We start from the raw sequence: 23,862 nt of genomic DNA on the forward strand, positions 1-23,862 counted from the left end.
GTTGTTAAAAAAAAAAAAAAAAGTTAACGAGATCCATACAATTTGAACGTTATTTTGAGAGAAGTAACATTTATACAGAACTATGAAAACATTGATTTAATAATTTATTTCATGGCAGGACGAACACTTCCAGAAATCATTAATATATATATTTTCCAGGGAGCAGGACTACATTGTATGTAGGGTGAACATGACAAAAGAGCACAACTTCTCTGATAACAGTGCATACAAAACAAGTTGAAGTCCAGGTTCGTAGGTGCATATCCAGTCCTGGGGTAGGTTGAGGGTAGAACTGTGACAGAAATGGATCAGCAATAACAGAAGGGTTGTAAAAAGCAGCGCTACATATTATACACTGTGCAAAAAGTCTTCTGCAGTTAAGTCTCTCCACATCAGATTCTGTACATAGCGTAAACATTTGTTTGTTTGAAGAAGACAAGGTTACTCTATTCAGTTGAGAAATGGCAATGAAGATTCAAGGAAAAATGCCTCGAATTAAATAGATGGTTACGGCCAGCCATATTCCCAGTCATCTCTACACATACATACACACATAATCACACATACACGCACACACACAAACAATACACTGATATCTTGAAGTATATTAGTAGAATAAAACAGGTATCAGCAGGTAAAGGACACTGTTATCATGCCTGAACACACTCACTTCAGAAATAAAATCTAAAAAAAACAGCATTCAACCTAGAACAAAGTAAAGGAAGAAAAAGTGCACTCATCTATTCCCTGATTAAGCAGCTAGCATTCCTGATGCAAATGTCCCCAAAAGAAAGAGAGCCAGAGAAGTCTCTCAGATATCGAGGTTGAGAGAAACCTCTCTCAAACCGAAGGGAAGAATCTCCAGTCAAGTCAGAGTGAAGGCGAGGTCGAGCTGCTTGAGTGCCACAAAAAGACTCAGTTTCCCATAATGCTTCACAGGGTCTAAGTTCATGGATGTGTCTCTCTTCAGGAAATGCACGGGATATGGGGAGTGGCTTGCACAGGAATCAGGAAGGGGGAGGAGGTGAGTTCTTGGATAAGCATAGGCTACTGTGCCATGCTGTTGAGACTACTACTGGAGCCGCCAATGCCGTTCTCCGTCTTCTGAAAACTCCTTACTGCACTGGGGACCTGAAGTCCTGTGGCCAGGGTCAACCCACCACACCACACCTACACAAAGTAGAGGAGGCAGCTTGTGTCAAAAATGCAGATCAATAACACGTTTTTTTTTCATATGGAAATCAATAACGTATGGAACAGACACTGTTTACAGATCACATTTGATACATTCATCAATTTCATGCGATAGAAATTCATGGTTTTGCTGCCTACGTTAAGCTTTTCACCTTTTGTGACAAACACAAACAGCACTTCAAGTTCAAAGTCATTTGAGGTAGAGAGATTACAGGCCTTAATTACAGACTCGTCTCATTCAAGTGAACTTTGACATGCTGGGGCCCTTTCAGAGTTGGAGTAGAGAGGTTGGAGTAGAGAGGTTGGAGTAGAGAGGTTACTACAGGCGAATCAATCTCACACCTCCGTAGAAGAAGCCATGGTCTCCAGCTAAATCTAGCTGTGCCCTGAATAACTATCTGACTGTACTGTGAGATGCATTGGCATACAGACAAGTGGGGCAGATTCTATTAGCCTCGGAGCCACATATAACCTGGCCACGTACAGATGTGCCCTTTTGCTGTCCTTTGTGATCCCCGATAACACCACTGCTATTAGATGTCAGCAGGATTGCATCCCAGAGATAAATACAAGTCACAAGTCCTGTGTGTGTGTTTGTACATGCAAATGTAGTGTGTGTGTGCGTGTGCGTGCGTGTGTGTGTGTTTGTACATACAAATGTGGTGTGTGTGTGTGTTTGAGTGATTGTGTAATAGTGAGAGAGAGAGACAGATAGAGAGAGACAGACAGACATAAAGAAAGAAAGAAAGAAAGAAAAAGAAAGAAATATTACCATGAAAGCTGGTACTACAGGCTGGCCGAATTTTGTCTTGAATGTGTGGAGTAACTGTTTGCTTTCTGCATTGTAGAAGGAGAGCTGACCTGCGAAGATCAGAGAAATGAAAGAATTCAGTTACATTCAGTTAGAACATACAGCACAAAACCCCTCTTGATCCTAGTCTATCCAAGCAAAGCAAGACATGAAAGGACAGCTATGTTCTCTGTTTTGTTTTGTTTGCTCTTTTTGTGATTGTTTTTGTTTTTTGTTTGTTTGTCTTTGCCCTATCTAAAGCGTCTTTGAGTACCTAGAAAAGTGCTATATAAGTTGAAAGTATTATTATTATTATTATTATTTATGTCCAACGCGGAGTACAGTAACAGGCCCTGGTCTCCATTCATCTGTTGTTCAGTCACATCCCCACAGGAGCATGGAAATGACCGACACACAATACAGAGGTATCCAATGGCCCTGCAGGATTCATGGGGCTGGATGGGGCCGCTTGTGGCCTATACTGTTCCCTGTAATGGACACCACCTGGATGACTGGTGAACAGGATACTGACAGACCAAATGTGGGTCAGAGAGTAGGCTTAACATTTGAGAAGTTTTGGTTTTAGGTGAACAACTGATTTATAGTAGTCACACAGTTGCATTTGTTTATTACACTGTTTATAATTATACAGTCTGCACATGTGCACCTGCATGTTAGGGATATCAACTAATTAAGACCATCAGGGGTCTCAGGGCCTTCAATGCAGAAAGTAGTGCTCAGAGTCATCACGTGGGAAATAAATGAGCTCTACAATATGGAGGGACGAAATTCCAAAACACATTTGGGACACAGTAATCATTAAAGTGGTGTAATGTGCTAAGATCGAATTCCCGTCTAAATCATTCATTGGGTCACTGCTGCTGCTTTCACTGAAGAAGATATGCTAAGCCCTACCTCCGTCCAGGTCACAGTACACTCCTATCTGCTCGGGCATGGTCACATCCAGACTCTTTGCCTTGTTGTTGTGCTTGGCGGCGAAAGAGGTCTGCAGCCAGTTGTTGACGTGGATGCACCAGGACGTGTTGGTTTTGCCCAGCTGGTCGAACTTGCCCAGGTTCTTGAAGGCCACCCCAATGCTGTAGGACTTGCAGTCCTTCAAGGCCCTCACCTCCCAGTAGTGCTGACCGCAGTCCATACTCATGTCACCTGAGGGAGGCCAGGAAGATGCACGCGCGTACGCACGCACACACACACACACACACACACACACACACACACACACACACACACACACACACACACACACACACACACACACACACACACACACACACACACACACGCACATATGCACAAACACAGTAACAGACACACACACACACACACACACACACACACACACACACACAGACAATATTAGACTATTTGAAGAGAATGTTTTTCCAAATTGCGATAATCCAGTGTATAACAGTACCACAGGACCTTAACATACCCAGCACTGTGTAGGATTCTCCTGTAAAGCGATCCCTGCCTCCTCTTACCGCCGGCGACCGCACAGTCGACGCTCTCTTGGGAGACGGCGTTCCACTTCTGAAAAGGGCCCCGGCACAACACAACATTTAATTTACAGCAGAATCATGACCAGGAGCACAATGGCTGCCAAAGTGATATTAGTGTGCTGGGATTAGTTCAAAAGAACACATCAAACAACGCAGACTATGACCAAAACAATCCCACACAAAAGGGAACACCGGTGAACCAGACAATGAGAATGAGTTGAAGGTTGAAAAGACACCACGGTCAGACAAATGAAGAAATGGCAACAAACGTAAAACAAATCTACACAACTGGAAAGACTTAGCTAACGTGTTTAGTAGCTACTGCACAGGGGCACATTAGGACATTAAACTAGGGCGCTAACGGTATGTTTTGAGACTACAAAAGGGAGCCAGATGTAATGACATGTCTTCCGTGCTTTGTGATTACATGCCCCCTCTCACCCCATGGGTAATTCAGGACAAGCACAATCTACTAGCTCCATGGCACAGTGCAATTAAGACAAGGCAAGCTGTGTTTGGCGTTTAATCAAATTAACAATTGCATCATCCCATCAGCGACGGACGACTGGAGAGAGTGGAACTGGTGTGGAGGATGACTCTACGATCTAAAACATGGCCCGCTGTTAAACAAAGTGCACACATGTCTGGGACTCATCCGTCACTCTGAACTGGCAGCTGCTGAAAGGCGCAGCGTGTAGCCAAGGCGACCGCCCTGTTGTCCCGGCCCATATGGCACATGCCGCACATTGGAGAGGAACTCGGGGGAACAACTGGCCCCTGAGTGGCAGCCCTCATAATGTGTGCTGACCAATCGACAGGCGGTAAGCGGCCACTTGGGGCAGCGCATAAGGCACAAGAGTCACTTCCTCTTGGGGATTCCTCTGACACCCGCTATCACACTATTGGTGTTACCGTGACAGCTAACACACTATTGGTGTTACCGTGACAGCTCATTCAGAATGTTCCTGGTAGAGCAACGGGCCTGTGGGGTTATAAGAGGCTGTAGTGGGGTTCTAAGAGGCTGTAGATTGTAGTGTAGTTGAATGTCCCGTCCTGATTTGGATCCAAACGTGTGCTTAAAGTGTGTTATTGACTTAATCTGCATACTGACTTAAATGCTGGTTAAACTTAAGTTGAAGACATTTGTGCACATCGTTTAACTGGAGTTTCTGCTATGTTGATGGACAAGGTTGATGTTGTTGATAGACACAGATGGACTACACAAACTATAATACAGGGAATCTTACTCACCAGGTCACCATGCAAGCATGAAAGAAATTAGTATATGCACAATTACTACTCTGTTATCTTCATTGACCAAAGATGTGATGTAAGTATAAGGCTAGTATCTGAATTGGGCTTCGTCACCATTTCTTTCAAGAGGAGGAAGAAGAGAAAAAACAAACCCAAGCAAGATTAACAGAGAAAGAAGTTAGGGACACAGTCACATACAGATGGGCACGTTAAAAAAAAAAATTTAAAAAAAACCTGCACTGTTAGCAGTTGTTATTTTCCATTTGCGTACAGACTTGAGGTCTGCTGAGTGTTTGGTTATGAAGCCCTCCATCTGTAAGTGACTATCTCTGCCTGATAGTCAGAATAAACACACACGCACACACAAAGACAAACACACACGCCTATGTCATTTTATCCAGTGCCTCCACTGAAAGATTTGCGCTTGTAAGTTGCAAGAGCACAGACCCCAGGTCAGCAAAGGGTGGGCTCTGCTCTGTAAGAGGCCACAATGTCCTTAGAGGGGGACTGGATAAAAAGCACTGCACCTAAGCCACTGTTTGTTTGGCCTGACGGCCCCCAGCACAGCAGTCTGAAGCTAATACCGCTTGGCTAAGCTAAATCCTAAAGCTAAGATGCATGAGGTCACCTTGACATGTTCTTCAGATTGGCAAGGTGTGCGCTGTCGGTGAAATGAAACATATGGAGAAAAAAATAAAAGCAAAAAGGGTTAAATAAAGATGTGGAGCATAGAGGAGGTGGTTGTGGGTCAGCCTGAAGGGGTCTTGAGAACACAGTTGAACGCTGTCTATCCCCAAGGGCTTATTTCTAGCATGTGCCTATATGTCTGCTGGCAGTACAATGCTGTGGAAGGGCTAAAAAAGGACCCACACAAGGAGACAAAAAAGGTAATATGTCTTTTCCTCTTGCTCGTGGTAACCCCAAAAAAATGTTTCAATGCAATCTTTACGATGCAATATCTGCAAATTACTGGGAAATAATTTTCCTTATGGATTCAAGGATTGCAGGTCAAGGAAGTCTACAGTAATTAGAGAGAAGTTGAATGCTAACACCTACACCAGGAAGGTGGGTGTTAAAACAGTTTAACTGAAACTCCTGGAAGAAAAATGTAAGAGAATGTAAATGTAAAATGAGTATCCTTCATGTAAAATATGAGCATCCTTCATGTAAAATATGAGTATCCTTCGAAACAAAACTGAGCCATAATCAGAAAAAGACCACGGACCTAATCCTTTAGGTAGCCCATGAAATATCTTATCCAAACAGACTAAAATACATCACGGCATTATAGTGGGACACCGGGACTGGACAAGGGTCAGATGCTGGACCAGTGCTCACCTGCCCTTGTTCTCCTTGCCCTTGATTTTACTCTCGAGGCCCTTGCCCCCCTGAGGGTCCCACTCCACGCTGCCGTCCTCCACCTTCAGGTTCAGGTGTGACGATGCCGATTCGAAGCTGAAGATGAATGCTGGGGGAGAACACCAGGGGGGAAAAGCAAGTCAGTAGAATAACAGGGTAGAAATGGGAAAAATCTTTCAAGATGATCTCAGATATGCTTTGCCTTCCTCGCTCCTTCTGTGCCAAACCCCCACCAAAAAAAAAACACAACCTATTTTAGAAACTCGACCTTACCTCTGGTTTCCAGTGTGACTGGATCTGAGTAGTCCCCTGCGGCAGCCTTGTTACACGCTCGTACCCGGACGTTCATGTATTTGGAGTCAAATCTCAAGCCTGCAGGGCATTCAAATCAATTGAAACAAAACACCACTCTCACCCAAAGCATTTTTGCATAACATGTATTTTTAGCATAGTTTATGGGAATCCAAAAACGAGTCTGTTACTGTCTGTGAGTGTGTATATGGGTGTGTACCTGTAAGTGTGTATTCTGTGAGTGTGTATATGGGTGTGTACCTGTAAGTGTGTATTCAGTGAGTGTGTATATGGGTGTGTACCTGTAAGTGTGTATTCTGTGAGTGTGTATATGGGTGTGTACCTGTAAGTGTGTATTCTGTGAGTGTGTACCTGTAAGTGTGTATTATATGAGTGTGTATATGGGTGTGTACCTGTAAGTGTGTATTCTGTGAGTGTGTATACTAGTGCGTAACTTGCAATTACAGCAGTTACATTTCTGCACTCCTTTTTCTTTTTTATTTCATTTTGTTATATTTCTTATGTAAAGTAGTATTTATTGTTACACCAGGTTCTATTGCTCGTAGCTTGACTATTCTCTCCCTTGTACGTCGCTTTGGACCAAAGTGTCTGCTAAATGACTAAATGTAAATGTAAATGTATATGGGTGTGTACCTGTAAGTGTACTGTCTGTGAGTGTGTATATGGGTGTGTACCTGTAAGTGTGTATTCTGTGAGTGTGTATATGGGTGTGTACCTGTAAGTGTACTGTCTGTGAGTGTGTATATGGGTGTGTACCTGTAAGTGTGTATTCTGTGAGTGTGTATATGGGTGTGTACCTGTAAGTGTGTATTCTGTGAGTGTGTATATGGGTGTGTACCTGTAAGTGTGTATTCTGTGAGTGTGTATGTGGGTGTGTACCTGTAAGTGTACTGTCTGTGAGTGTGTATATGGGTGTGTACCTGTAAGTGTGTATTCTGTGAGTGTGTATGTGGGTGTGTACCTGTAAGTGTGTATTCTGTGGTCTTGATGTTGTCCACCACCTCCCAGGCGCGCTCGTCCTTGACGCGGGGCAGGCCCTCGTGGTTGGTCTTCCTGTACTCCAGGATGTAGTGGTCGATCTTGTTGTCCTCCGCTGGCATCCTCCAGACCACGGTCACCGTGTTGTCCACCACCAGACAGTCCTGCGCGTCAATCTCGGGCGCTCGAGGAACTGAAACAATGAAAAAAGAAACAATCATCCATCCATCAGCTCGTCCATCCATGTATCCATCCATGCATGCTTTGGTTTTCAGTGAGCATTCGTTTTTTTTTTACTTAAGTACACCTGAAGATGCAGGATTTTTAATATATTTTATGTAACGAGTAACATAATTAGTATGCAACCAGAATACTGTACTCCATACTGTAAATAATGAAACCCTTTGCTCTCCGGTCCAGAAAATGAAAGGGCTTCAATACTCTGATTTAATCCTCTGATCTGAATGCAAACAATAGAGACAAGGGCAGGATCGCCAGGGTGACAGATGTCTTATTACCATGACAGTGTTCATCATTAACCAGAGCAGGTGGCTTAGCTGCCCGTAACCGAGCGTGCTCTTGAGACACACAGCTGGGACAACCAGCAGTTCCTCAGGCCTCCACAATGCCTGCTTCTCCCTGCCTGTGTCACACTCACAATCGCATAATATGCCTCAGGGGTGTGCAGAGCTAGTGTCTTGTCTATGCGGTTTCTATGTAGAAAAAAAAAAAACAACCGTGTAAAATTGCCCTCCCTTCTTGAAAAGGGTGCAGTTTCATTCATTCGTCCATCAAACGGCCCGGAACTCTGACCGGCTCTCAAGGGCCCGTAGTGGGGTGGGTCGGTTTCCATGGAGATGGAACGCCATTATGACTCTCCGCTGGTTTGAGCAGAGAGCGAGAGCACGGGCAGAAGCGTGACACCCGCCTTTCAGGTCCCCAGCGGACCCTTTTGTCTCCTGCTGCCCTGAGCAGCCAGGCCTGGGTGGGAAGAGAGAGGAGGGAGGAGGGAGGAGGGAGGAGGTGTGTGATGGGAGGAGGGCGGTGGGAGGAGGGAGGAGGGCGGGGATTGCCTGGGGGTGGAGTTCCCTGTCCCTGGGCTAGATCAAGACACCTCTTGAGCCACAAGGCTCGGCCTTAACATTCAGACGTTAACATTTCCTTCATGCATCTCCATTCTCCCAGGGTAAATTTGCACTTTCATGGAATCTAGCCAATCAGTTGATGCATGCATCCTTGGTACGTACAAATACAAATGTGGCACCACTGCTATTGCAATTAAAAGTCCTGCATAATAGAGATGTCAGCCTCCATTTCAAATATTGTGCCACTACGGGTTGTGCTCTAGCTTATATGTGACAAAACAAGCATGACGTTTTGAGGCAACTGCCATGAGAAAAAAGCCAAACATAGTGTAATCTGAGCTTTGGGATTTAAGAAGATGACACACAGATCCTAAGTACCATCTGACTGGTGATACAAACAGTGTGTTTTTTTTTCCATTTGATCCCAAATCCTCATCTCAAAGAATAAAAACCCAAGAATAAAAGAGCTGAAAGCACTACATCAGTTGTACACTCCCCCAACCACTACACACACACACCAGGATAAAACAAAACAGGAACTGCTTTTCACCCTCATCGCATTCAAGCCATCCAAAGATGACGAATGCCTTTTTCCAGGCCTCCCTTACTAGTGCATCCACATTCCCACAGTAACGTGAACCCCGCGCCTCTGCCTAACTGAGCTCGGCTGGGGGTAGGGGTTACGTTTTTACGTTGCTAAATTTGCCCAGTGCTCAAAACGGCGGCCAGACAGACCATCACTGCCAGACTGATTAGTGTCAGAGACGCGGGAGTTGTGCTAAAGTCACGGCAGTGGCGGGGAAGCGGGCATTAGCTAAAGAGACTGGCTAAAGAGACTGGCTAAAGAGACTGGCTTTGTGGCTTTTGAGAGCGGCTCTTTCTCCATACTCAGTCAGGGCAGCCGGAGCGTGAACGGTCCAGCGAGCATGTCCAGTGGCTTACAGCGAGAGGAGAGGAGAGGAGAGGAGAGGAGAGGAGAGAAGAGGAGAGGAAATGAGGCAGTCTGGCTGGATATGTAGAGCACAAATACACAGTCACACACGCACACACACACACACACACACAAATGCACGCACACACATGTGCAGTGCATACACAACTTCGCGAAGGAAGCTGAGCCACCCATGTCAACATCAACATCCCTCTGCTTCTTCCTTTAGTGGGACAACTGAACTTTCAATAATTATCAACATCAAGCATGGAGAGAAAGGAGAAAGAGCACACAGCGCCTTAGTCTGTCAACACAGACACACACACACACAGACACCCACACACACAGACACACACACACACAGACACACACACACACACACACACACTCACAGACACACACACATACACTCACACACACACACAGACATACACACACACTCACACACAGACAGACACACACACAGAGACAGACACACACACACAGACAGACAGACACACACACACAGTGTCTAAGAGTACAAAGTGAAATCGTGAGTGCCACTGCATATCTCTCTCCGTCTCCCCAAAAAGCCTCTTTTACCTGAGGGACTCTTCTCTGATTTTTCTCCCTGTGGTATCAGTTAAATGTTTAGTTTTTCATGTTATTTGGTCTCTGTGGTATTTTTAGCCTGTTTGGAGTGTGCTAGTGTAGGGCATCTGCACTCCTCTGCTCCACTGAGATTCCCTCTGGGAGACCGGCGCTCTCCTCTCACCTCCTCTCCCCTCCCCTCCTCTCCTCTCCTCTCCTCTCCTCTCCTCTCCTCTCCTCTTCTCTTCTCTTCTCTTCTCTAATCTCCTCTCCTCTCCTCTCCTCTCCTCCTCTCCTCTCCTCTCCCCTCCTCTCCCCTCCTCTCCTCTCCCCTGCCCTCCCCTCCCCTCCTCTCCTCTCCTCTCCTCTTCTCTCATCTCCTCCGCTCCGCACACGCAGGGCTTTGGGTGCTCAGTCCCAGATGCTCCTCCTCCTCCTCCTCCACTCCAAGTCACTGCACATCCCATCACTCCTCAGTGCCCTCCTCAGTCCTCTCCTCAACCTGATACAACCACAGCCCTCCAGCCTTCACTTCCTCATCTTCAAGAGACACAGTGTTGTTAGGGGGAGACTTTGGAAGAGAGACCAATACCATGGTTCTCACGCAAATGCCTGAATGTGTCATAATTCCTTATAAAACCGTCCATAATTCAATACAATCTTCCTATTTTTTTCTCCTGTGTTCTCCAGTCATGTCTCTTCATACAGATATCCCTGTGATCGACATGCTTCATATGAGCAAGTCTGTCACAGCTACTTCCTCTTTACGCCCATGACTGACTCACAGTCAGTCCGAGCTGTCAGGGCTAGTTCCAGTTAGCCCCGTATGAATCATAAAAACTGACCTTGCATCAGCTGCGCAAGACTACAATCTACCGAGGGACTAAACTGGATGCATCCTACAGATGGAACTGCTTCACTAGAGGGTTTTATTCCTTCTGACACCCCCACAACACACATGCTCACACACACACACACACACACACACGTTCACACACACACACACACACACACACACACACACACACACACACACACACACACACACACACACACACACACACACACACACACACACACACACACACGTTCACTCACACACACACACACACACAGGAATGACCTCAGGAGAGAAAACCTCTTCTGCATGAGCAAGCAACAAATGTGCTCACAATGAGGGGAAAAAAAAGAAGGAAAATACTAAATCTGTATTCTGCCCACTGAGACAAGAATAAAATCAGTGTAGCTATTTAAACATGAGTCTGCTATGAACAAGATAAAAAGATTACATGCATGAGAAAATGAGCCGCCGCTCTCTAGAGAGATGTAACAGGGCAGTGTTGTTTCAAGCCAAAAAATGAAGATGACCATCTTGACTGCTGTGGCTCTTTCACTTGCCTTCCCTGGGCGCAGCAGCACACTGACATGACATCACAAGCCTTAAGTGTTCTCTGACAGGAAATGGTACCAAAAGCCTGCGGGGGGTCTCCAGGGAGACCAGGACCTCTTGACTTCAGAACACCAACACTAGGTGGCTCTCATTCAGTGCTGGTGATACTTAATCCAGAGCACAGATTGCTTCTATAGTGTTGTTAGTGGTTATTAAAGATATTTCATGTAGTGAGAGATCTGAGCTTGCCTGAAAAGTGTGCTGACCTTGTTTAAAAGGAGTTTGTTTTACTCAAAGACGGCTCACTCGTCTTGCTTTGTGGATTCACTGGCTCTATTATCTGGCTTGAAAATGGAAAACGCAGGTTTTTGCGCTACCCTCTGCCACGACACTGTGGTACAGATTTAAGGAACTTACCAGGGAGGAAGATGAGGTTCTGGAGCAGCTGTCGCTCCTGGGAGAAGTCCACCATGAGATGCGTCATGCTATCTGTGGCTTTGGGCTTCATGGTCAAGCGGAAGGCCGGAGCCATCGTTACCCTGAGAGCGTGCAGCAGAACAACATTTCAGAACTGATTTCTTTTTAATTACAACAGCATTATACTTTGCGTTCCAATTCACATGCAACGGACAATTATTTGTTTATGGATTCATCATGCGGAAAAAAAACCCCATTGTCTAACAATAATAATTCTACTAAAAGTAGAAGCCTTCCATGTTTCAGACCGAAACATGAGTGACGCTTTATCTTATGATATGTCGCCTGTCCGGACTGCTTTAAAATAATTTTTGTGAAGTCTGACCTTATGGTCATCCAGATATTATGAAAACAAACGCAATGCATGACTCATGTTAAACACTACTGACATCATCCCTAAGGGTGCCACTAAACTAGAACACTCCACACAAAGGTCACCTTCAGGTCACTCTCAACAACACAACACACACATATGCACATGTGAACACAGCCCATTGCACAAAATCCCCACACGGGTCACATTCAAAATAAAATGTCACATTCAATAATCTTTTACATTATTTACAATCATTTTGAAACACACGTTCACATGGATGAAAGGAAAACCTTTAAAGTGTGAGTGGATCACATGCATTGAAGTTTGAGTGCTTTTGATCCTTGCATTAAGGAGAACTCACAAGACAACAGGCTCAAGCAGAGAGAAGTGAAAGGGATACCGTACCTATCTTTGATCTGTTTGGCAGCCTTTGAGGAAGGGGGGGGGCAGGTTGAGAGGGAGAGAAGAAAAGAGGGGTGCCGTTAGTAGAGCCATGCAGGTGGAGAGGTGAGCATGCGCATCAGACAGCCCAGAGCGGGTCTGGAGGAGAACGCGTCCGTCCCAACACACACTCTCTCACGCTCTCTCTCTCTCTCCTCACACACACACACACACACACACACACACACACACACACACACACACACACAAAAAAATCTCTCACTCTCTCTCTCACTTTCCTCTCTCTCTCACACACACACACACACTATCTCTCTCTCTCTCTCCTCATACACACACAGACACACACACACACACACACAATCTCTCACTGTCTCTCTCTCTCTCTCTCGTTCTCTCGTTCTCTCTCCCTCTCCTCATACACACACACAGACACACACAGACACACACACACACACACACACACACACCCACACACAATTTTCTTTCCCTCTCTTTCTCTCTCCCGCTCTTTCTCCTTCACACACACACACAAAAACACACTCATATTCAATGAGAACACAGAGAGATCATTGTTAAACATCCCCACCACACACACTGTTAGGCAGACATTACAGAAAGCATAGATCACAGAACTTCACATGTGAGATTTATTTGATAGCAGTGTTTTTTTAAAACATTCATTATCAAAAATGATTGATCTCATAGAAAATGATTGTTTGCTTTCAATGTCAAGTCATTAATTATGTTGACCCACCCCCCCCCCCCTAGTGTCCTCCCTTGCCATGCATATGACCTACAGATCAAATTCATCATTAGCCTGGCCAGTGTGTTTGTTTTTTTCAACTCCCTTATTCGCCGTCCCACTCAGAGCATATAGTATATTAATGGCTCCCTCACATGTTTAGGAGAGACTTGCTAAAAGTGTTCTGAAATAGCACTGCTAGAAGCACCTCTCAATGAAGGAAATGACACATAAACGTGTCTGTTGGCACGATGCAGTGGCTCTTTTTAATCCGCTTCATGTTTCACAACAGAACTAAACTGACAGTGACAGATGTTTGTAAATGGGCCCCTGGCAGTCTCTTGACCTTCATGCAAACATATATGATTCCCACTGGAGTGTTTGTGTGTGCGTGTTTCCTTAGATATGGTGGAGGGGCATTTTTTTTCTACCTTTGCAAACTCATCATCGTCTTTGATGTCGAGAGCATTGTTTGCAAACTCGAGAAGCTCCTCGGCACTCTCCAAGGCATTGGTGCTTTGCGTTAACTGGTTCTGCCAGGAAAAGTGAAAGTGAAATTTTAAACACAGAAATGGATATTAATTTAATGTCATTAAATGACTTTTACCACATAGCCACCACTGCATGCTTTAATAACGACAAAAATCCAAATAAATATTTGTTCTGAGAGGATTACACTTGAATGCACACATCTGCGCAAAGTCTCCGCCCTCTCTGGTTCAAAAAGGGATTATGTAAGGTCATTACATAAAGTTGACTACATGTAAGTCGAGAGGCAGGAGGGGAAAACAACTCCAGTGACATTTGTTTAGGGACGACGGCCTGATGGCTCCATATGTTCCATGGCCATTCCGACCCTCCACCAGGGGTGTATTCCAAGCACGTGGTTCAGTGACCACCCTAAATAAGTGAACTCAGCGCAAGCTCTAAACCTTCTAATGGGCGAGGACCATGGCTTCATTTTCCTGACAAAACAAAACCACGGGAGCTCAGCCACTTACTCAGGTTCGTCACTAAACCACGTACTTGGAATACCACCACCGCCACCCAGCCCCCCCCCCCCCCCCCCCCCCCAGGTGGCTTGAGTCCTCTTGCTTTGTCAACACAAGTGCAGGTCATGTCTTTGGGCTTACAGCGTCAGCAGGACACCCAGAGCGCTGAAGAAGACCTGAGAGTGTGTGGGTTTCGCTACTTAGCCGCTGCTAATAAATGAGAGTGGGTCTTAGCGTGGCGTCCAGCACCTGAACGGCCTCCAACAGCTGAGTCACACCAGAGCAGACTGGGCTTACACTGGCATTAGCATTGCCCTTCCTCTGGGATCAACACCAGAAATGTGCTCTCTTCGTGTCCCTTTCTGGCTGTCTTTCTGTGCCCATCTCACTCTCTCGCTTAGTCTCTTAGTCTCTTTTTCCCCCTGCTTTTGTCTATCCACTCATCCATCTTTTTCTCGCTCTCCATTTCACCCCCCCCTTTTCTCTCTCTCTTTTACCCCTCTTTCTTTCTTTCTCTCTCTCTCTCTCTCTCTCTCTCTCTCTCTCTCTCTTTCTCTCTGAATATTGGCACAGTGTGGGATCAGGTAGCTTTCAGTCTGGTTTCAGGTTCCCTGGGGCAGACAGCGGGTAGGTCCTGTCCTCCCACAGCTACGGTTGCCCCTGTGTGGATGCCCTTGTGTTCAGGGTTTGCCTCCACACAGGGGCCGCTCACTCAGGGGACCCGACCCTTAATAACGGCACATGACTCATGATGATACTGTACATAGCACAAGTCCAGGGGCACAAATGAAGTGGAAACTTCAACATGACCGTGACATATCAAAGGTCAAAGACAGACTCAGTATCAGGGGCACTGTTCATTTTACACAGGATATCATAATAAATAGTTTCCTCTCTTTCCATAGATTAAGACTTTAAGTCGTGGTTATTGGTCAGTGTGTGTGGCTCTGTTGAGCTTGATTTGATGTGAGATTGAAAGGGCAGGCTCCTGATGGCTAAGCTCTTATCTGGGCTAATTTCACACACTTTTATTGTTCGTGCTCAACGGCCTCAGAGGACTGGGCAGAGAACTGCCATAGCAGCACGATGACATCACCAGGCCCAGCAGTGCTGCCAAAACCCAAACAACACACACATACACAGACACACACACACACACACACACACACACACACACACACACACACACACACACACACACACACACACACACTCCTTTGGATCCCACGCATACTTGCTTGGTCACCACCAGCACATACATATACATACATTGTGAGCGCATACACGCACACACACACACACACACACACACACACACACACATCTGTGTGCCAACAACACCCAGCACCCCCATCCCCACCCCATGACCAACACACGGAGACAGAAACACGCACACATCCGCATGTGTACTCATTCAGGCACAAACAATTCAAACATTCTTACACAGCCCGATTACACACAGTGCAATCAAGTTTCCTGCAAAACAACCACTCATGGTTGAGTCAATACCCCACCACCACCACCCACACGCACACACACACACACACACACACAAACACACTCAAGTATCAAAAACAGGGGATGTTACACACTTGCCAAACAAATAATTCATAAACAAGAATTCATTTTAGTATGAAGAACTTTTACAGGGAGAAACTTGCACCTGAACACCTCCCCTAAGGGGTCCCAAGGTTTCGTCATGGAGACCGGCGATTTACCTGGAGCTCATGTGACTTCCTGACTTGTTCCTGCTTGATGGTGTTGGTCATGCTCTCCTTCATCTCGTCCAGGATGGAGAATAACGTGTCAAACTCCTCCTCCAGGTCAGAGACTACTTGTGTGGAGTTCACCTGCGTCACCAAAACACCCAGAGATTGCAGATCAAACAGCATGCATCAGCCACAAGACTGCAGATCAAACCACAGAGGAGGACACACTCTATTCATTGTTTCAATTCATTGTTTTTGTCATTGGGAGAAGCTGCTACTTCTTCTATTATATTAATGATGAACTGAAAAGTGGATTGAATAGCTTGAAGATTAATCACAGGTCAAGTATGAGTGCAGCGTGAATATTTAGCTCTGATCCCTAGTGGGGATTGAATTCACAAATCCACTGCAATGGATCTCATAAAGGTGACATTTACTATCCCCTAACAGTTGGACAGTGTTACTGGAATCCAGCTCTCTGAAAGGAAGGTGAAATCTAATTTACGTGCTCTGCACACACAATGAGTTTCTCACCTGCACCCCTGCCAAGGAGTGACTAAGTGTTTCAATGAAATTGTGCAGCTCCTCATTCTTGTTCGCTAACGTGGTAATAATCCTTTGTAGGGCCTCCTGAAAAGAAGAGAAAAAAAATCCCAAGCAGGATGGTCAGTTTATTTCAAACGAAGGTGTAGAAACAGTCTAACCAGTCTAACAAGGTAGCATCATGGTAATGTGAAATGGCATGTTACATTTACATTTTACATTTAATCATTTAGACGCTTTTGTCCAAAGCGGCGCACAAGGGAGAGAAGAGTCAAGCTACGAGCAATAGAGACCTAGTGTAACATTAAATACTATTTTACATAAGAATTAGAAGAAAAAAAGTGCAGGAATGTAACTGCTGTAAGTGCAAGTTAAGTACTAGTGCATCGAGAGGGATGCTTAGCAGTTTGATCATGTGAAGAAGAGTACTATTTATGCTCACACTCCATTTATAAACTCCCACTAACTTTAGAACCTTAAGTGACCTTCTCACGCAGGAATTAAGTCTGGCGCACACACACACATACACCGATATTTCCAGAAATACTGACGCCGCAAAGGATATTGGCGGCAGTGATGCACAGGGTCAGAGCAGGAAGTTCAATAACTGCTGACTGACGCCACCAATCAAAACCACAAATGATTGATTTGTATGATGCACCTGCAGGCCAAAACAATATACCATTTACACTGAAGGATATCAATGCAAATGTTTAGATTGATAGAAACTCCACATGCAGTCTGAGCACAGAATGCAGGTATATACGCAAGACTGCAGCACCAATCTTTGATATTCCTAGCTCGGGTCACATGAGTGCATTTCAGGAAGACAGGCAGAGTTACAAGTCATCTGGATTGCTGGCACCAACTCTACTATGCGGTGCAGCCTCTAGCATTTCCTTCAGAGCTCAGATACAATCTGGCCACAGCTCCCCAGAAGCTTGTGTGTGTGTGTGTGTGTGTGTGTGTGTGTGTGGGTTTGTTGGGGGGGGGGCAGTCTTTTCAATATGACTTTGAAACAGATGCTGCTACACTTGCTAAGTATGCAATTCACAAGAATGGGGGACAACAGTCAGCTCCTGCAGTATCTTACTGACAAGATACCTTTTTATGGTCCTGGAAGTGAGGTCTTTACAGTGACTTATGGCTCCAACCTTTGACCTTTGTCTAGTCGAAGAAAGCCCAGACTCTTTAGAGAGCTGGTTCATTGCAAGATTTGCAGAGTGGACACAACAGAGTGACATTGGCAGCCCACTTGTGGGACCTACACACACCATCCTTAGTCCTGCAGGGGGCTGGTCAGTTACAGGCACACAAAATCAAGTAAAATGGCCATCTCCACATTCTGCAGTTGTTGTGAAGTGTGCAGCTGAATCTCACAGCACAGTGCATGCTCAGTCACATACACGCATGCACGCCTCTGTGACATCATGACCCAATTCGTTGCGACCGCAGCGTCACTTGATTTTCATATTAATTTTTAGACAGGCCGTGGTCGGGAATCGCCTTTAAAGGCTCGTTTGTGCTGGCCCATATAGCAAATCATGCGTTAACACCGCAGCCGCGCAGCGCTAGCAGCCGTGCCGGGGCGCTTGTCCGTTTGGACTCGTGAAAAAGAATGGCTGTCGTCACACACACACACCCAAGCCCGGCCCGGCAGCTGGCACAACACCTCCTGCGAGAGTTCATCAGGCATCCATGTCAACACCCCGACCGCAGAGAGATAGCTGTGTGTGTCTGTGTGTTACAGTTTAACCGTACTTAACGATGACTGACAAGGGGGTGACTTGTTTCATTGTACTTCAAACAGATAAGAGGGAAGAATGTTATAATAAAAGTATCTGTCCGTTGGGTTTTATTGTCCTCCAGATTTTTTTTATTTGGTTCCACTGACTGAAGAAGAGGGTTCTTCAGTGTGACAACGAGCCGCCAGTGACTAATGCTGAGTAGTAAGATTGCCTAGTGGTGACACTGAAAGGAGAGGGGGAGAAGAGAAGAGAAGAGAAGAGAAGAGAAGAGAAGAGAAGAGAAGAGAAGAGAAGGCATCGAAACATATGCCTCTGCGTGGACCGAAACAAAGAGAGAGACAGAGTATGTGTGAAAGAGTGTGATGTGCATGTGCTTGTGAAAATAAGTATGTGTGTGAGTGTGTGAGAGAGAGACAGAGAGTGTACGACCGACAGGCAGAGAGTGTATAATATATAGCATCTATATAACACACATATACACACACACACACACACACACACACACACACACACACACACACACACACACACACACACACACACACACACACACACACACACACACACACACTCTCACATATTTATGTGTATGTGTGAGTGAGGTCAGCTAAATGGCTTAGGCTAGAAAAACAACAACTGCACGAATAAATATCCTCCACCACAACAAACTAATCCTCCAGTAACAGGGTACGAAGGTTTTTCACCAGAGGTAAAAAATCAAAACAAGCCTACATCAGTGATCTCCTGGGCTAAAAATACAGTGCTGAGTCAACCAACATTCATTTCAACGAGTAGCCATGAAGAAGCCAGCTTGGAGGAAGCTGAGGAGATCCTCATGCCTCCCGCTACTCCGAGTCCCAGGCTCTATAGCGTGAGTGTAATGGTATGGGCCGTTTCCTCTTTCACGGACGTGAAACCCTAAACATGGGGATTATGTTCACTTGTTGTGCCAATGCATCGCAGCCCCTATGGTTGCTGGAGGAGAGAGGGATAAGACTGCATGTAATTCTCTCTTGGTGCCTGTTTTTATGTAACAAAATGTGTTTGTTGCGTTTGTGGCTACGCTGAATGGTAGATTTGAATGTTTTAACCTTTTGTTGAAAAATAGCTTAAGATATTGATTTTTTTTATATTATTTTCTATAAAACAAATATGGTATGCTGTTCAGAAGAATATGAAAACAAACAGTAAAAAAACACAAATGCAAAACTAAACTGAATTTAAGAATAAGTATTCAGTCAACATTGCACACAATTCTAAAACTGTAATTGTATATTTTTCTATTTGGTGTATTTGAACCAAAGATCAAGTTCCAAGAGTTACAGCAACATATTGACGAACAGCATGAATTGCTAGTAGACCTTAATGAGAATCCAATACAAAATAACTGCACTAGAAAGCCAATACGTCAGGGCCTCCAGGAAATTAAGTGCAGGAGGGGCACTTCAAAAGTGAAGGCTCGCATCCATGCCTGGTTAAAGACACAAAGCCATATCAGATAACAGTGGAACAGAATAGGCTCCTTGGACACAAAGAAAGGTGTGGTCTCATTTGCACAGTGTGTGTGTGTCCACCCTAGCAGGCCCATCTGGACCCCATTAGAGATGAATAATTCATATGTGTCATGTGTGTGTGTTCATGGGTGGAGGAGGGGTTAGAGGTCTTTCTCCAGCTCACCCCCGTGTGTAGCAGTAGTAGCAGGGGAACCCAACACACCCCTAAATCGTGACGTGTCACACCCCTAAAAGATGTGACGTGTCTCTGTGTGCCTGACTTCCCATTAGTGTCCCTCACTGAGAGAGCATCCATAGAGCACGGCATGATTAGATAGATTTAGGGATTAGGCCTCTCTGCTATCTTTAGCGGCAAGACGACACCAGGTTTAGGGCATGAAGCGTACAATTGCATCCATTAATGTTGTGTGATGCAGGTGACAGAGGATACGTATATAGTACCTTGTGGCTGGAAAAAAAAATACATTTATAATGGGGATTAAAGATCATGTATATGTATACCTTATCTATAGAGTGTAGCAATAAAAAATGGATATCAGAAGTTATATTGTAGAGTCGTAGACCGTTATAACGTGATGCTGTACCATGGAACCTGGTATTAAAGATCTTGATCTACAAAAATCTGAAGCAAAAGCCCAAGTTACTATGGACTTTAAAGGCCATCATACCTGCTCTTAGACATGGCAATCTCACTAATGAGATTACATAATATGCGTGGTGCTGTGCTGATGCTTTAACACATGTTAAGGTACAAAGGGCGGCGCTTCAATGTTCTATTCTGAGCGTGCTGCATTGGTGAATCAGGGCTAAATCCTCAAGACCAGACCAAACACTAATTTCCCCAGACCTACATGCAACAGAACCTTCTTCAGACATACACTGTTCAGCACCACCGCAAAGCACACACACACACACACACAGACCAAACAGTAATTTCCCCAGACCTACATGCAACAGAACCTTCTTCAGACATACACTGTTCAGCACCACCGCAAAGCACACGCACACAGACCAAACACTAATTTCCCAAGACCTACATGCAACAGAACCTTCTTCAGACATACATTTGTTCAGCACCAGCCCAAAGCACACACACCACAAAATACCAACAGGACCTTCTCTGAAGCAGACCACTGGTCTTCCCTGGATTCAGGCAGCATAGCACCTACACTAGATGTCAAGAAGTTGCCATCTTTTCTGAGGAGCTACAGAATAATATGCAATTTTCAGGTTCTGCATTCTGACATATTTCTGGGTTGGTTGGACATCTCTTTTACATTCCAGTGTACTTAGGATCACTATACACTAATAGGCAGTCATTCTCATTGTGAGAAGTGATTATTTCATTCACATATTGAAGTAGAATGACAGCAACCTTCACTGGCCACTGTAATACATACCTCTATCATAATCACAGCCAAAGCTGGCAGAGAGAAAAACTCATTGCATCAAAGTCCTACAGCTCATTTTATTATGAGCCCATGCCAACTGTGCAGTTTTAAAGTTCCATGCCAACTGTGCAGTTTTAAAGTTCATAAAGCAGTTACAACACCTTCAATCAGTCTTGTTCAGCAGGAAAGTTATTGGTGTTTAACACAGAGGAACAAAATATTGTTGGCAGAAAAAATCAATCCACATGAGTCCCAACTGTAACCACAGCACAGTAGCCAGGAAACAAATACATACACACACACCCTGGCAAAAACAAACACTGTCCTCTGGCTCTGGACTTAGGCCTGGGCCCACTTCCATTTATGCTGCCTATGACTAACCTAGACCTCCACACAGACAGTGTGAAGTTAGCATAGTGATACAGTGAGACAAAATTATTTTTAAATGACTTTGATAAAAATGACATGGTTTGGAAGTATGTGATATGGTCTCTCATTCTTACTGAAAACTCAAACAAGTGTTCAAAAAACTTCTTTTTTTTTTTTACGAGTGACATAATCATTAACGCAATATGTAAACATAAAGTCAAAATAATGCAATATACTTTAAACTTATGACGTATCAGTATTGTATACATAGCATTATGGAAAGAGTGGGAATAAGTACTGTGTAATGAAATAAAATGCTTATTAACAATGCTCATGAAATGGAGACAACAGGACGAGAACCTATGGTTTCAAAACTACAGGTTTCGCTTATGATACCAACAGCGGAGCAGAAGAGAAGGCTAGGTCAGAGTTGGAGCTAAGTGGTACTTCAACAACACTGAACATACTGTGTGTAAGTTAATAAAAGAATGTTTATATGTTTTTAATCTGCAACAAGTTTACCCTGGTAGGGGACAAAGGGTGATTGTTAATGTGAACAGATACAGAGATAGCGAGCGAGAGAGAGAGAGAATATGCACACCCAGGTGTGTCAACACACAGGACACAAAGATAGACAACATGTATATTAGGCTCTGCGACAATACCTATCAAAGTCAACAACTTTTACAAAACCACTCCAGTTACTATGATATAAAAACTGAGAGAGCAAGATCTCTCAACAATAGTGAAGATCTATCTTTAGTAGAACTTTACTAAGTCATACCCACAACAGGATACATCTTGTCGATCACTTTCACTTCCATCACGTTTGTATGCATATGCTGCTGTTTCAGCCTCATATGGGATTGTATTGTTTGTAAGGATGTCTGCCATCTCTCTTGCCCAGAGCTAGTCTTTCAGAGGGTGATGTCATTCTTTCAGACAGTGATACTGTTTGGCAACAGCCTTCATCATTAGTTAATTCTATTTCGAAAGTAAAGGCTTTTACGGTGAAAGCACACGGACATGACTGACATTCATGTCTGTAAGACATCTATTTGAGCATCATATACGCAACTACATTCTTTCGGTTTCGAAAGTATTTTCTTCAACTTCAACTTCTCAGTCAACAGGTAAACAAGTGAATAGCCTTCAAGTGAATGTGAGAATACAAAACAGAGAAAAATAGCATTGCCTAAGCATTAAAAAGAATCATCACTACTCAAATACTACAGGTGCTCTGAACACCAAAGGGAAAACGGAATCTATTTGAAGACACCAATCCTCATTTCTTTGATGCACCTGCTACGCAACGGAAGGGCAAAGAGACCGCATTGCCCCAGTCAAATGACAAGCAAGAAGTCACAGCTTTTTCAAAATGCGACTCCTGTTTTACCCACTAAAGAAACAGTGGTATGCTGTTGTTGTCTTTCTGAAACCTATTATGTAACTTTATGAATCTCTCAACGCACACCAGACTAAATCCTATTTCTGCATAAGCCAGAAGGACGGTCATGAACTATGAGCGGGTGTCATACATAACCCAACTAGCGTTCCCATGCAGTGCAGGCTACGCTATTCAGTGCCATGCTAAAATCAACAGTAGGCTACAATATAAATGTTTACGTTTAATGTAAACGCCCTTGATTAGAGCTGTAGCATCGAGGAGCATTGCAGATTAGTCTGATACATTGCTGTCATCCCTCTCTTATGGGAACAACCTCCTGGCGACGATTTAAAAGCAAACAAATACATCTGACGGGTGTTAGCCACAGCTTGAGGTCAAACAAAATGACAACATGCAGGTCTACTCTCCATTTGTATTCCTGCACGAAAGATCTAACGATCTGACAAGATACAATTTAACTGGGTGCATGACAGGAGTTCCACTACTGGGTAGCGACACACCAACTAGCGGTGCAGCCTCTCTTTACAATCCAATGTAACAATGATCATTCAGAAGAACAAAAATAACTTGATAGCCTATGGAACACACCAATATAAGAGTGCAATATAGCGTTCATACATTAGACCTACTTACTTTTTGAGAGTCCATACCGAGGACCAAAAAACAAATAAGATCAGATATAATTCATGGACGGGCCAAGTTTCTCAGCGAGGAAGACGATTATCCCGGTGGAACAAGGCGGAGCACTGAACATGCGCATTAGATTTCAAATCCCCCACTCAAGTGAGGCAAGTGGTAAATACTGTAGAGGTTTGTGTGACAAGAGTGGTCAGTTAACAAGATCTTAGATTTCTGGAGAATAGGCTTG

At 44.5% G+C, this 23,862-nt stretch overlaps 1 protein-coding gene across 4 annotated transcripts; it reads right to left on the reverse strand.

Annotated features, from left to right (window-relative positions):
• Positions 1-91: 91 nt before the first annotated feature.
• Positions 92-23,759, reverse strand: fsd1l (fibronectin type III and SPRY domain containing 1-like). 4 transcript variants are annotated; one of them, XM_031577791.2, is made up of 14 exons: positions 23,628-23,759; positions 16,556-16,651; positions 16,031-16,162; positions 13,752-13,853; positions 12,582-12,604; positions 11,801-11,922; positions 7,391-7,600; positions 6,391-6,489; positions 6,097-6,226; positions 5,387-5,419; positions 3,438-3,532; positions 2,900-3,151; positions 1,967-2,055; positions 92-1,170 (listed from the first exon to the last, which is right to left on the reverse strand). In XM_031577791.2, the coding sequence occupies exons 1-14, from the start codon at positions 23,640-23,642 to the stop codon at positions 1,048-1,050; spliced, it is 1,521 nt and encodes a 506-aa protein (XP_031433651.1). In that variant the 5' UTR covers positions 23,643-23,759; the 3' UTR covers positions 92-1,047. The 4 variants fall into 4 exon arrangements, with proteins under 4 accessions (XP_031433651.1, XP_012685595.2, XP_031433652.1 ...); XM_012830141.3 differs by having other exon boundaries at positions 3,438-3,535; XM_031577792.2 differs by lacking the exon at positions 5,387-5,419 and having other exon boundaries at positions 23,628-23,758.
• Positions 23,760-23,862: the final 103 nt, after the last annotated feature.

This window comes from Clupea harengus, chromosome 12 (genome assembly GCF_900700415.2).
Source record: "Clupea harengus chromosome 12, Ch_v2.0.2, whole genome shotgun sequence".
Taxonomy (NCBI): domain Eukaryota; kingdom Metazoa; phylum Chordata; class Actinopteri; order Clupeiformes; family Clupeidae; genus Clupea; species Clupea harengus.

What these genes read in the sequence shown, in the direction of transcription:
- fsd1l (XM_012830141.3), bottom strand. An exon ending in GAACCTCATCTTCCTCCCTG is followed by an intron (nt 7,601 to 11,800) that starts GTAAGTTCCTTA and finishes TCATTGTTTCAG; the next exon opens with TTCCTCGAGCGCCCGAGATT. An exon ending in CTGTAGTACCAGCTTTCATG is followed by an intron (nt 1,171 to 1,966) that starts GTAATATTTCTT and finishes TACTTTGTGTAG; the next exon opens with GTGTGGTGTGGTGGGTTGAC.